The sequence below is a fragment of the Trichosurus vulpecula genome, chromosome 4 (genome assembly GCF_011100635.1).
Source record: "Trichosurus vulpecula isolate mTriVul1 chromosome 4, mTriVul1.pri, whole genome shotgun sequence".
NCBI classification, from domain to species: domain Eukaryota; kingdom Metazoa; phylum Chordata; class Mammalia; order Diprotodontia; family Phalangeridae; genus Trichosurus; species Trichosurus vulpecula.
In genome coordinates, this window is record NC_050576.1 from 32,578,566 (window position 1) to 32,593,158 (window position 14,593).

General features: G+C 51.8%; 1 protein-coding gene across 3 annotated transcripts in view; it reads left to right on the top strand.

Moving 5' to 3' along the window:
• The first annotated feature begins 1,612 nt into the window (after window positions 1–1,612).
• The window catches only part of EFCAB14 (EF-hand calcium binding domain 14), a 34,703-nt gene continuing 21,722 nt past the window's right edge, over window positions 1,613–14,593 (top strand). The window contains exons 1-3 of one of the 3 annotated variants that reach the window (XM_036754969.1): window positions 1,613–2,064; window positions 2,398–2,546; window positions 10,325–10,470. In XM_036754969.1, coding sequence (XP_036610864.1) covers window positions 1,826–2,064; window positions 2,398–2,546; window positions 10,325–10,470 — 534 coding nt within the window. In that variant the 5' untranslated portion in view covers window positions 1,613–1,825. The remainder of the gene's footprint in view (window positions 2,065–2,397; window positions 2,547–10,324; window positions 10,471–14,593) is intronic. The other 2 variants (XM_036754970.1, XM_036754971.1) reach the window with 2 other exon arrangements.

A 14,593-nucleotide genomic window follows, 5' to 3' on the forward strand; every position in this document is an offset into this window, starting at 1 on the left:
TGTGCCAGCCACAAGTAAAAAGAACAAAAGCATCCTTCCTCACAAGCACTTCATCTTTGACACGACTTTCCATCTACTGTGTATAAGCTTATATACCCAGGATGTGGTCAGCTCCTGGAGGGCAGGGAATGTTTTTTGCCTTTCTCTGTATCCCCAGGGGGCCAACTCCCCTGCCTAGCAGGTGCACACTGTGTTGAGGGTTGGGATATGAGATCCACGAACCCCAAGACTGGAGTTCCCAGATAAGGGAGTTGAGGGGGAGTACCCCTCAAGGACCCACGTACTGGAGAGGGTCAGGGGCATCTGGAAAGAATTTGCCAACTCAAGCATTCTTTAAGTCAAGGTGACAAAGATTTATTATGCTTTTCAGCAGGGAAGAGTCTTTAGGAAACCTGCAACCTTACAGGGATGCAGATAAAGTTCATATAGAATATTTTGGGGTAAAACATGTGCCAAATATGCAAATTAGTTGTTTTGGGGTGGGATTAGGGAGCGGTTAAGGAGTGGTCAGTTCTTAAAGGAACAGGCACTTTTATATCTACTTCACAGGTATCTTACCCAGAGTTCACTGGGAAATAGCCCAAGGAGGGGCTACATGGAGGTGTGGTTTTAAACCTGAAAGTCACTAAGTCAACTAATATCAGGGCTGACTGGGAAATACCCAGGCCACTCCCATCAATGTGTTTTTAGACAAGATAAATGTAAAGGAGTATACATATGTCTAGGTCTAGCATGCATATGATAGGTCAGTGAGTAGTAAATATCTTTATGACCCAGTACACAGCCAGTTCAGCACATGCACACAGTGGTCAAACTAATAAATTCTATAGGTACAGCTGGCCACTGCCAGGAAGAGAGATAAGTGTTTTGCTAGGGCATGCCGTCCTGCTTTGCTAGAGAGAAACTGCTGGGGATAATTTTGAGGCTAGGGAGAGATGCGATTTTGGAACTGGGGTCCAAGCACAGGCACCCAACCACCCCATCACACACAGCAAGAGCTTCGTTAAATGCAGGCCAATAGACCTGCTGACTCATTAGAGCACCTGGCCCTGCCTTTCCCTGTGCAGAGGTGGAAACTGAGGCAGCGCAGACTGGGCTAAGGTCACTTTACTGAGTTTGGAACTGGATGCTTGGCAGATCGGTAGCGGAAAAAGCACTGGATCGGGAATGCCATCAGTGTCGCCACTTTCTAGCCGGGTGTCTCTGGGGAAGTGGCTTTGCCGATCCAGCCTCAGTTTCCCCAGGTGTCCATCGGAATGGATTCTGATGTCACTTCCAGCTCTACCCGGAGGATTCTTGACTTTGGGCAAGTGGTTTCACTGTCCTGGGCCTCGGTTTTCCCACCTGTACCACGTGGGAGGGGTGTGCAGTGCCCTACGTAATGGGCGCTATAAGCACTCCTTCTCTTCTCCCCTGGCTGCAGCCCCAGCTCGGAGGTGCAGCTCCCGACCCAAGAGCCGGACCCGCGGGCCCTTTAAGGAGGCCCCGCCCGCGCGCTGACGACCAGAGCAACGTCACGGCGGGCGGCCAATGGGAGCGCGCGTTGCTGGCAGGCGGGTCGGGCGGCCGCGGCCCCGGGGGAGGAGCGTCGGGACCGGGCCGGGCCGGGCCGTGGCCATGGGTCGAGAGCGGAGTTCGCGGCCGCCCGAGGCCGATCCCGAGCCGGAGGCGGAGTGGGAGCCGGAGCCGCAGCCGGAGGCGCCGAGGGAGGGGAGCGGCTGAGCGGCCCGCCCGCGCCGTCCCCCCGCGTCCCCCCGGCCGGGCCGCGCTGGAGCCCGGCGGCTGCTGCTCGGCCCCGGGCGGCCCCCTCACGCCGCCCAAGAAGATGAAGAAGCGCAAGGAGCTGAACGCGCTCATCGGCCTGGGCCCCGGCGACGGGCGCGGCCGGAGCCGCCGCAGCCGCCGGGCCTGGAAGGGCGCCTCGGGCCACCGGCTGCTGCGCACCGAGCCGCCCGCCTCGGGCTCCGCGTCCAGCTCGGAGGACGAGGACGACGACGACGACGACGAGGACGAGCGCGGCGGCGGCGGCGGCGGAGGGGGAGGCACCCGGGCGCGCTTCGCCAGGTGGGAAGGGGGCGCTGCGCAGCTGGGGGTGGGGGACCCTAGGCCGGGGAGGGGGCACCCGGCAGGCCCCTCCAACGGAAAGGGGGAGGGGAAGGCGTCCCAAGCGTGAGGGACGGCCGGTGCAAAGGCACAGCGGTGGGAAACCAGGAGCAGCCAGGGGACGGGGGAAACCAAGTCACCCCGGGTCACGGAGCTCAGTCTCCCAGGCCCCCTCCGTGTTGGTATTCCTCGATCGCACGGAAGCTCTGTAGGTCGCACGCCCCGAGACCCTTCCTCCCCCAGACTCTGGGTCAGGGGCGCTCACCGAGACTGCGCCTATTGGTTTGTTTGTAGAGGGGATTACTTCCGCTGCTGCAAGGTCTGCTACCCACTGTGCGCGTTTGTGATTCTGGCCGCGTGCGTGGTGGCCTGCGTGGGCCTGGTGTGGATGCAGGTGGCCCTCAAGGAGGACCTGGACGCCCTCAAGGATCAGTTCAGAATCCGTAAGTGGGGCCCTTCCCGGGAGGAGAGGAGCGGGGCTGGGGCCGAGCGTCCCGAGAGTTGGAAGCCCGTACAATGTGCTGAGCACCAGGAGACATCCCCAGCTCCAGGGGGGCTGTGAGGGAGGGTCCCCCACACACACACCTGGGACAGCTAAGTGGACCGTTTGGGCCAGAACAGAACCATCCCAAGGGCCGGAGATGCTTACCAGGTACCCGCTGGGGGCTGGCGCTGTCTGGTCCCAACCCCAGAGACCTCTGTGCCCCATAAAGCATCCGGGAAGGACTGGGACCTGTCCTGGAGAAACCGGCCCAGCCGACTGGGAGGAGAGGGAGGAAACACCGGCCTTTTAGCTCCTCTCTGACCCTGGGTCTCGGTATCCCCATCTGTGAAATAAGGGACCTGGGCTCGATGACCTCAGATCTCCCAATTTCTCTTAGCTTGAGCTTAGCTGAGCTGCACCTCAGCTCCCCAGGTCGATTCTTGTTCTCTTTACCAACCTCACAGGGATCTTTGACCTTCTATTGCTCTGATCCCCACAAGAAGATCCCAGAGAAACAGAGAGCAGTAGGAGAGAAGGCTCCTAAACCCGCTGCTGTCCGTGGTGGCTAGGTGGTAGGCTGTGGGGCAGGAGGAGGTGTGGGCTGCCAGACTGGTCAGTGTTTGCTCTGCTTCCCTGTGTTTATTAGAATAGCGCATTCTGTTGGGTGGAAGCAAGATTAGGACATGAATGACAACATTGTGGCTATGTGTGTGTGAACAAGAAAACTTTTTTAAACAAATAGGTTCCATGGGTCAAAGAAGGAAAACTTGGCATTTTCCAGCATCTCCACAGCTGGAGCCCATGGATTTGGTTAATTAGGTCAACCTCCATCCACCTACCTTCCCATCCTCCTCTCCTCTTCCACGCCGTACTTTTATCCATGATAATCTTTTACAAGTTGTAATTAACTTTACCACCTGTGAATGTTAACAGCATATTTCCAAAAGAAAGGAGCAGATTTTATTGGAAAGCAGTTTGGTTCGTTACTTGTTTTTTTATCGAGGCCCTGCTAGGGGCTGGAGGGGCAGTGATCCCCACAGGAGCCACAAGCACATTGCTCTGAGGATCAGAGGGGGCACAACTGGACCTTCTCCACACTGGCCCTCCCACGGAGGGGAATCGAGGGTCTGCTGGGCAGAGGAGAGCGGGGCAGTTGTCCTCCAGTGAGGAAGGCAGCCTGTGAGTGGACTTGGAGCCACTCCCTGCTCTCCAGAATGCCTTAGCTTCCCATAGAGACAGCTCAGCCTTGACTTTGCCAGAATATGCCCTCCATGACTGTCCTGAGTTAAAGATCTCGAGTGATTGAGGAGTTGCAGCATCCACAGATGAGCCTCCAGCCCATCTAGGAGGAGCCCCTTGGCCAAAACATTTCTCCTTTTATGTCAGCCTGCAACTTTGCAGAGTAGCTTCCCTTGGCCACCCTAAACCTTTAAGACAGTATTTAGGCTAGCTGGTTCATGTTGTGAGCTGGCCACTTGTCGTGACTGATAAAAAAAGCCAACTGCCCCTGACAGCTCCTTGTAGGCAAACCATGAGAGGCAAGCTTGCCTGCAGTCCCAGAGTCCTTGGCACCAGGGATCAGAAGGAAATGTTTCCTGCCTTCCCATCCTGTGCCTAGGGGGTCCTGCCATCACAGGGTACCTTTTCTTTGTTTGCTCTCCACAATCACTCAGGCTCCCAGTCTGTCCCATGAATAGCTAGCCCTTAATTAAATTTCCAAGGGACCTTCCTTGGAGAAAGAGAGCATGCTGCCCATGGTTCAGAGGCCTTACTCAGGAGACCTGTAGCTGTTCTCTTGGGAGCTTGTGTATCTGTCTGACCCATTCTCTTCATCTCTATGTAGAATTGGTTTATTATGGAGTGGGAGTTATGTTTGACTTCATTTTCCTTTTTAGCCCCCATCCAGGACACTTTGCCAGTGGAGTATTATGGCCAGCTGGTAGTGGTTCTGGTATGCTTCAGTCCAGCAGTGTGAATCCTAACCCCAGCTGCAGGGTGTGTTTTTCAGAACTTAGGGGAACTGACATGATTGCATGGGGGCAGGAGGTGGTTTTTACTTCTCTTCCAATTGTGGCTTCTTTGTACCTCTGTAGCTAGATTAATGAGGTAGTTGATCAGAGCCATTCTCTAGACTGTGTTTGTCTGTTCTTGGGCTGCAGGGCCCATATGTTGCAGTGCAGTAAGGCCTGGCCCATTACCTCTGCCGGCATGCCCGTCACAGTCCTGGGCACCTATGCCATAGTGAGGCACCAGGGAGGACTTTGGTGGAGGAAAAGCTTGGTTTGGCTTTGTGCTTCGTGACCACCAAAGACCTTCTGCCCTGACCCTCTTACAGTTTTGTGCCCTTTAGTATGGCATAGGTTGCAAATGTTGCTGAAGTTGCCTCTGCTGGCATTTGTTGTCACATGGGGTGTTTTGTTTTTAAGGGAATATGTTCATCCTTTGGTTGTTTCCCCCAAGCCTGCACTTTGTCTCCTTGAGAAATCAGTGGCCCTGAGATGGTAAGAAAGTGGACTGAGGAGCTTTGGATTCTGGTGCCTGCACAGCTGGGCTTCCACTCCAGGCACCACCTGGTGCTTCTTTCCCTGCTTCCCTGGGGCCTCACATGCTGCCTGGCACAAAGTAGGCACTTCATCAGTGTTGGTGACTTAGACCAGGGGAGAAGGGAGAAGGTGATCAGAGCTTATGAAGGGTCAATCAAGCAAGAGCTTGAGGTTCCAAAAAACCTGTCAGTCACTATTTTGCACCCCCTCCTTGGGCTTGAACAATCTTCTGTAAACCATTTGCTTTTAATTTTAAACAGACTTCGATAAATGTCAAAACAGACATTTGATTGTGGGTCCTAAGTAAAAGGAGCTATTTGTTCCTCTTCAAAGAGGACCTTCTGAGAAGCCAAAGCCTCTGCTTGGCTGTGTACCATTAAAAAATCAGTAATCATGTATTAAGCACCTGCTGTGTGCCTAGCACCATGCTGAGGGCTGGGGATTCAAAGAACAGCAGAAACACTAAATGCAGAAGTCTAGTGCAAGCAGCCATGTACAGATAAGCCATGGACAGCCTAAGTAGGACACAATCAGTAGAGGGAAGGCACTAGCATGAAGGGGAATGGGGAAAGGCCTCTTCTAGACAGTGGAGTTTGAGGCAGGGCTTGCATGGCAGGGACCTGGGTTTAAGCCTTGCCCCTGCTCTTCATCGGGCACTTCACTCCTTACTGGAGGGCTCACTGCTGACTCTTCATTTGGACAGAATGAGGCAGGGCCTATGGAAACCAGCCTGGAAGCCAGTCCCTGTTTACAAATGTTGTCACAGGAGAGGCAGGGAGGTCTGAAATGGGGAGCCTCCTTTGGCAGTGATGCCATCTCCAAGCTCCTCATCAGTCAGGCAGGAGGCCAGCACTCAGCCCTTAGGATCCCCCTCCCCAGGGCCTCCCTGGAAGACCCTGACTGAGAGGAGGCATGTGCTGATAAGGAGACAAACCACACAGTGGGACCAATATGGGGCTTCCTGGAGTATTCTCTTGAACTGGTATTTACCCAGACTCCAGAGTGTGGATGTTTGCCTGAAAGAGCCTCTGAATCAATCACCTGTTTCCCCAGCATGCACAGAGATCATTTGTAGGTACCAGGGAGGACTCATCCAGTGGGCAGCTGGGAGTCTTCCTGCAGCCAGTCATCAGTGTTGCATGAGGTTCTTCTGGTGTTGAAAGCTCATGAATTAGTCATTGGGAGCTGTTTGTTACACTTCCTCCTGCTTCTTTAACCAGAGTGCCTGTGCTAGTCCCTCTTCCTTGGGAGATCACGCTGAAGGGGCCTGCAGGGCCCTGCCTAGCCACCATCCTCTGGGGCCCAGGCCCTGCCACAGTTCTGAGTAAGGATGCAGGGACTAGCTCAGCTCCTTACTGTCCCTTCCCTGGAGATCCTCAAACTGAGGTGATGCCTTTGGTTGTCTCACACTCTTCCAGTAAAGGAGATGGAGTAATTGAGCGGGTAATTGAGTCAGATGGGTTCAGAATGGGGTAGGTGTCTGTGCCCACAGAACAACTAATGATTCATTGTGCATGTAGCAGGTGTTCTCTGGTGTGACTCCAGGGACCTGTTTGGGGGCCTGTTCTGCCTCATTTTTATCAATGACTGGGATGAAGGCATGGGTGGCCTGCTCCTCAGACTTGCAGATGACTCAAAACTGGGAGGGGCAGCTAACAACCCCACTGGATGACTGGGTCAGGATCCAAAATGACCTTGACAGGCCTTAGAACCTTCCCCTAAATCCAGTAAGATGAAATGTTGTGGAGTGGCACTTGAGTACTGAAGTCAGCCTCACCAGTATAAGGTAGGAGAGGCCTGGATAGACAGCAATTGTTCTGAACACCTGTGGGTTTCAGTGGATTGAAAGCTCAACCCCAATCATCTGGGGGATGTGGTGGCCAAAAGAGCTAATACCGCCTTGAGCTGCACTAAGGCAGGTGGAGCTCCCAGGGAGAGGGAAGCAGGCATCTCTCTGTCCTCTGTCCTAGCCAGATGTCATCAAAGGATTATATTCTGGTCTGGGAACCATTGTTGAAGAACACTGACAAGCATTCCATAGCATTTCCATAGGTGGGCAGACAGGTTGGTGAAAGGCCCTGAGTCTGTGATGTGAGGCTCAGGTGGAAGAAGTTGGGGCATTTGGTCTGGAGAAGAGATGAAGCAAGGGACATGATAAATGTACAGGTATCTAAGGGGCTGTCCTATGGCAGGACCAAGAGCATTAGGGTGGCTCGCCACAGGCTAGAAGAGGCTGCCCTCTGGAGGCCAGCACATTCAAGTGGGGGTTCTTTTGGTGTATGGCTCCGAATAGAAGGCCACTAAGGGCCCTTCCAATTCTCAGATTCTATGATTGGGAGCCTAGCTCTGTCATGGCCCCAAAAGAGAATGTCATCGGCTCACAGAAAACCCTGTGCCAGCTCAGGATCAGCATGGTCTTGCTAGGACTTACCAAGCCAATCTGGAGACTCCTTAGGCAGTTGGTATCCATCCGCCTACGTGTGTGGCTGGTTTTTGATGCTATTCCCAGTTATTTATCTAATTTAATAGATAACTGTCTCAGAGCGGGCAGCACTGGACAAAGTAAAGAGCCTGGGTGTCCTTGGGGCCAGGCACACAGAAGAAGAAAGCTTGTCTGACAAACATCACATTGCCATCCTTTCATTGGGATTTTGAACAGTGGCATGAACCACTGTAGACGTTTGGGCCACAAGATCAGGAATGGGTATACTAGTGTTTGGGCCACAGTTTATTTGTAACTGAAATACACACCATGAACCCTGTTCTGATCATGGAGATGCCAAGGACTCGTATCTTGTATTGATTGGGTGGACACAGGTGCCTGTGTATGTTGGCCCCCTCTATGGAGGGTGAGCTCCTGGAGGACAGGGAATGGTTTTCTTTGGCTTTGTGTCCTCAGCACCTAGTCCAGCTCTTGGCACACAGTTGGTGCTTCATTTGTTCATTGCTTTTTACTTAATGTATCTAAAACGAAGCCTGCCCAAGAGGGCTGGTGGCAAAAAGAACAGAAGACTTGTGGCCCTGGTTTAAGGTAACCAACATGAGCAATCTGCTTCTCTAAGCTGGAAGGGACCCTAGCTCTCATAACACTCAGGACCTGCATTTTACAGATAAGGAACCAAAAGTTGGAGGGAGGGGTGACTTGCCTAAAGAAATAGCTGCTTCATGCCAGAGCTCGGCAAGGCTCCCACTCTCAGCTGCCAGTCCAGTCCTTTTCTACTACACCGGGCTGGCTGTGTGGAGCCCTCACCTGATGTGGCTTGTTAAAGGATGCTGGTGGTGAAAAGTAGGGCTATATCTGCCCTTCCCCTACCCCCCTTATTTCTTTTTATAGTGCCATATTTAGCTTCCCTGAATACTTTCAACTCCCTTCTCTGAGAGAAATTATTTTCCATTGTATTAATAACTTTTATATATATATATATGACTTTTTATTTCCACATTCAGGGACCAGCCCCTGTAGGTCAGTCACAGTCACTTCTCTGAAGCACATGACTGATAAGAGAAGATTGCCCTGATCCCCTGGGTTGTGTTCCTCAATCTTGGGCAAGAACCCTTAGCTAGGAGACCTTACTTGTGTTAAATTCTTGCCTGAGAGAATAAGCCCTTGTCCTTATGGAGTTTAGGGTGACTCAGCTCTTGAAGGAGAAAACCAACCAGACTGGTATGAGTGGAGGCGGATTCCCCTGTCCAGATTGCTAGAGGCCTCTGAGTTTCATGATCAGCAGAAAGAGGTGAAGACTTTTAGCCCTCCCCCTCATTTAAATGTCCACCAATCAGGGCTGATTTTTCCTGTTGGGCCTTCTTTTCAAGAAAATATTTAAGGCATTCAGTACCTCCATTAGGAATCTTTAGTGACCAAGAGAACCCACTGACTACAAATTTATTGATTATTAACTAGCCTAATTAATAAATTGATTATTAATTACCCAGAAATTCTGTCTCTCAGATATTTAGTTCATACTCAAAGTATATTAATGACTGGCTCTTATTAGCAGTTTGTTAAGTGTTAACATGTAATAATGAGCATGCAAGCAGCATTGGCATATGAGAAAGGGGGTGTGGATATGTGTGTTTCATTTGTCTTAGCTACTTTGAGGGCTGTTTGGGTAGAAAATTGTCACTTAAAGTTGTAGAAACTATATGGGTCCTCAAAAGCTCACTGGTGGCTGCCCGGTGAATCTTGAAGATCTCTTAAAAGAGAGCTAAAGCATCAAGCCATGCATTAGCTAGTCTCCCCTCCCTTCCCCTACCCTCCCTCTGCTCTTCTTCCTTCCTCTCCTCTTTTCTCCTCTCTTTTCCTTCCCTTTCTGTCTTTCCCCTTCCCTCTCCCTCCTCTCATTCCCTCCCTCTCTCCTTTCATTTTGAGCTGTAGGCTGGTATTCATGCAGATAGCTTTCTCTTCTTTTTTATAGACTGTTGAGGCCCCAAATCCTCTGAGGAGATGAACAAAGAGGACTTTGGTCTCATAACTCCCAAAGCCAAGGCCCTGAAAAACTTCTCTACACGTTTCTTGATGACCTGATGCACAAGATAAACCCTTCCCCCCAGCCAGGCCCAGATCTTCTTTGAACTGGTCAGAGTTCTCAGTCCCCTCCCTGCTTATGGGCCATTGTGGCTGGTAAGCAGTCCGATTGCAGTGGAGGCTTAAGATCTTAGAGAGGAAAAGATTAGAAAGGTTTAGCTAAGTCATGTGGTAAAGTGACTCTCCCCACCTATGTCCTGAGCCTAAGGACAATGTGATATAAAATGCCAGATGTTAATAGTGCATATTTGAAGGCCTAGAGGATTGCCCCATTTCCAGCTAACATTTGGATTTTACTTTGGGGCACACAAGGTGCTTCTACAAATGTTATCTCATTGGATCAGGTCCTTGCAGGGCCTGTAGTAGGCAGGGCCAAGGTTATCCCCATTTAACACTTCAGAAAATTGGGGCTCTGAGAGAGAGTGTGTGGGCCAAGAGCCTCCAGGGAGAGCATGGCAGAGCTGAGACCAGCACCCCCAGCCACTCTTCCCCCTCCTCTTTGTAAGTCCTTTTGTCTCCCCAAAGATAGGAGATGCTCCTCACCCCATGTTTGATTTGCTTGTGCCTTCCCCCCAACTGCCTCCTGCTTAGTTCATCTGACATTCACTCATCTTTGGGTCACAGGGATTACTGGCTGCTATTGCTGATCCTTCTTATTTTTGGTTTTAGTGGAATCTAATCAGAAAAGCTCATTCCAAGAGATCCCCAAACTAAATGAAGACCTCCTCCGAAAACAAAAGCAGCTGGAGAAGATTGAATCTGGAGACCTGGGCTTGAGCAAAGTCTGGATAAACATCACAGAAATGGCCAAACAGGTAGAAGGGGGTTGGTTCCACTGCTCTAGAGCTTCCTGCCCATAGCTAAGAAAAGGCCCAGGCCATGGTGACAGCCTCTTACCTCAATAATTTAGGAAATGCAGATGAAATTAAGTGATGTGGTCTTCTGACTTATCCTGAGTCAGTTAGCAGAATCGAGCCATCAGCCTGAAGGAGCCATATCCTTGTCCTAATTTGCCATTCACCTTTGTGGACAAAGACAAGAGGAGTGTCCTTCACAGGCATGGAGGGATGAGGTCAGTGCCTGAAATGCCACTGTGAGGTAGACCAACCCGAGGGTCACAGAAACAAGTAACCTGTTCAGAATGAGACAGCTGAACCCAGAGCATGAAATGACAAACTAAAAAGGCATTTGCATGCTTCCCAAGTCTTCCTAGATTTGCCAGGATTTGTGTTCTGAGATCAGTGTTCGTGTATTTTCTAGGATTTTGCCAAAGAGCAGTATGGTCCACTATCCGAACGTCTTACTGGGATTTAGAAGCTCTTGAGTTATAGGTGCTTTCCTGGAGCAATTTAATTACCAGATAAAAGTAAATCATTAAAATGATAGATGCCCTGCAGATATTGAATACCAGGGACAGACCTTTTATTAATGGGGCTTATTCTATTGCATGGACTTCAAAAACTGCCTTTTACTAAAAATCGCCTCAGGGTCCCAGCCTGGACTGGCTGGTCTCCAAGGGTCCCTCCAACTCAGAGATTCAGTGATTCTGGTATGAAATATTAAAATTCTGGGCTCAAATGCAGCCAAAGCTGTTCTGCCCTGTGCCCCCTCCCTCCAAACTATGATGCGGCGGGGAAGGTGGGAGGGGGGTCAGTGCACGACCTTCTTTAATTTCTTTTGTCAGAGGGGCCTGGCACCTTGTACCTGAGGGTGTGACACAGAACCAGCAGCTTCAGTCAGGCAGCAGGGGCTCCAGAGCCAGGGATGTTGGGTTCCCTCTGGCTCATGGGGTTGGAGGGAGTCCTGAAGATGCACTGCTCAGGGTCTCCCCCAGGTTTGGGGAGTGGGCAGAGCTCACTGGGTCACCATGAAGGTGATTTGCCTTGCCAGGCATCCAGTTTTGTTTGACTTAGGTTTGGTGCCCCAAGAGCTGATCAGAATCTGCCATTTGGGCACCGTTGCAACAGTGGGAGGCCACTCTAGGAGTGAGGGCCCTGAAGGGGAAGTGCCCTCCCTGTTATCTGCACCCCACCTTCTACTGTCCCTCCTCTGAGATTGTTGTTTGGAAGAGGAATGATCAGGAGGGAAAGTCAGGTCTCAGCCAAGCGTCAGGGAGGAGCTTCTCAGCTTCCCAGTCCCCAGTCTTCACCAGGCACTAGGACCTGGTTACAGAGCCAGCTTAGTCCCTGGCCAGTTCTGCCTCATGTTGGAAAAGCCCCCTCTGTAAAGTGGGGAGAGGGCAGTCCCAAGCCTGCTCTTCTTTGACCTAAAACAGACCCACTCTTGAGGCCAGCCAGATGCAGGGGAAGTCTCCATTCTGGTCTCAGGTCTGGCTTGGAGCTGGGAGGGGAGGCAGCCTGCTGGGCCCTGGGCGAGGGTCATGGGTCAGAGCAGCCAGTGCTGATCCAGCACAGGGTCTCCTGGTTCCCTCAATCCTGAAGCTTCTCCCGGTTTTCTGCAGGACCTTCTTTCCCCCATCCCTCCCCTTCTGCTCCCCCTCGCACTCAAGGCTTGGAGGTCAGGGCGACGAAGACCAGTTTGGAGTCATACAACCTGCATTTATGTCCTGGCTTTTATACTTTCTGCCTATGGGACCTTGGACCAGTGACTTTACTGTTCTGGGCCTCAGTTTCCTCATCTGTAAAACGAGGGGCTAGGTCTAAATCCAGGCGTTTTTCACCTTTCCTCTGCCACAGACTCCCCTTTGATGTCTTAGTGAAGCCTATGGACTCTTCTGAATCATGTTTTTCTTTAGTAAAAAAAAAAATAGGATTCCAAGGAGAAATCCATTGATCAAAAGCCTTCAGGTTAGGACTCCCTGGTCTGCAGGCTGGCTGAGGCCTCTTCTGCCACATGCAGTCTGTACATGAGCCCGAGGTCAGCTCTGAGGTGTTGGCCTTATGCACAACTCTTTCTGAGCTTCCTGAGCAATGAAAGGCACCAACTCTCAGGCCCAGGCCCCTTTAGGCTTTCTGGGTCAGAAGGGCTTTGCTTCCTCTCCAGAGCAGAGGCATGAAAACAGCTTGCAGAGGGATGACGTGTTAGCAAGGGCTCACCCGCGGTGGCTATTTTCACTCCTGCTCGTCAGGTTGTCTCGTAATGTGCGCAGCAGTTTTATTTTAAGCAACTCTGGCTGACTCATCCTTGGGCTCAGACTGAGGGAGCCTTCCCTCTTTAAATGTTTTCAATGAGCTCTACTTTTTAGGCCCTTCCATTCATGGAGCCATTGGGCTGGTCATTGGAGAGGATGGCAGTGGGCTCCATCCTGCCCCTCCACGCCTGCTTCCCAACTCCTTTGGAATGGTGGAAGAGGAGTTGCTTCAGAGGGGCCACCCTGCCCGGGAGACACTGGCATGCTCCCAGTAACTGGTGTCCAGATTAAATTTCATGGCTTTGGGAGCTCCTTCCAAGGCTCCCATTTACTTGGTGGCAAACCCTTGGAGGATCTGCCAAAGGCTAACAGGCTACCTAAAGCTGGTAATGGGAGACCTGCCCCAGCAGCTGCACCACATTTGATGGAGATGGTGGCAACTACTCTGGGTCCCCAGGATGCCACGAGCCTTCTGCATGCCTCTGCTAGCCCACTCCAGAGCTCTAGCAAATGGTCCCTCGGTGCCCTGAGCAGAGGGTTAGGGGCCTCCTTTATTCACTGGCCTGAGACTTCCTCAGGGAGGAAGCAGTTACCCTGGGATCAGCTGGCTGTGTGCAGTAACCACATTCTGTCCTTCCATGTTGGCACCCTTCCCACTGCTTCATGTTGTTCACTGGGTCCTTCTTGGCCTAGATTCTCTTCTTGCCAGCTCCTCTCCTTTCAGTTTCTCCCGGTCCTGTTCCTTAAATTCATTCAAATCTTCCTACCGCATTTGGTTTTGTTTTCCCTTCTAGCCTGCAGTGGGGCTTCATAATCATTGTAGTGTCTACACCGGTACTTTGTCTGGCCTCCCTTGTGCATAGAGTCAGCCCTGCCCTACTGAGGGCAGAATTGTTTCTTGTATGTTGTAGATTCCCTCTCCACCCCACAGCCTGAGACCAGTCCATCTCTCTTCCTCCGCTGTCTTCAGGGTCCCAGCACAAGGCTGGGCACATAGTAGGTACTCAATAAATTCTTTTGGGGGAGTTGCTATCACTACAATAAGATGCATTGTTCATATCGTAGCATGTGGGAGAGGACAGGAGCAAGAGGTGAGGGAGGGAGCCCATGGCATACACCTGAGGTTGGCCCAGGGGAGACTTTGCGTTGCACAATTTGGCGTAAGCCAGGGCAGAGGAGGAGCAGTGCTCCTGGAAGCATCTGACCAATATAACCTGCCTGCATGTTAGCAGCAGTGCCTTCCCCTCCCAGACACAGGAATAACCTGGTGGTGAGGTGCCAGGGCTGCTGGCAAGGGTAACCTCCCAGCACGTGGAACACTCCAGAAAAAGTAACTAAGGAAACAGCTTGGGCCTGGGCCAGGCTCCAGCCCTCCAGGACAGGCCTCTGCAGAGCCTCAAACACAGCTTCTGGATGTGCCCAGTAAGACCTGAGGAAGCAAAAGAAACCAGGAATGATTAAGGCTCAGAGCCACTTTGCCAGGGTCACAGGCAGGCTTTGAACCCAGTCTTCCTGAATCCGTCTTCAGCTCACTCCACCATGCTACCTCAAAAATCCTCTCTGATACACAAATCAGTCAAGAGGTTTTTGTTAAATACTGAACAGTCACTTGGCCAGATGTGCTGAGGAAACAAAGGAAAAAAACTAGGCCCTGCCCTCAAGGAGCTTCCATTCTGCAGGGGGAGACTACATGCACACATAGGTTACACAATGCCTATGGAGCACTAGCTGCTGGGGGTCGGAGCAGCAGGGTGAAATCCAGAAGGGAGGAGGCAGAGCACTCCAGACCTAGAGGCGCCAGGTAGAATCTTGTGTGGGAGGAACAGCAAGGGTCCAGTTGGCAACCC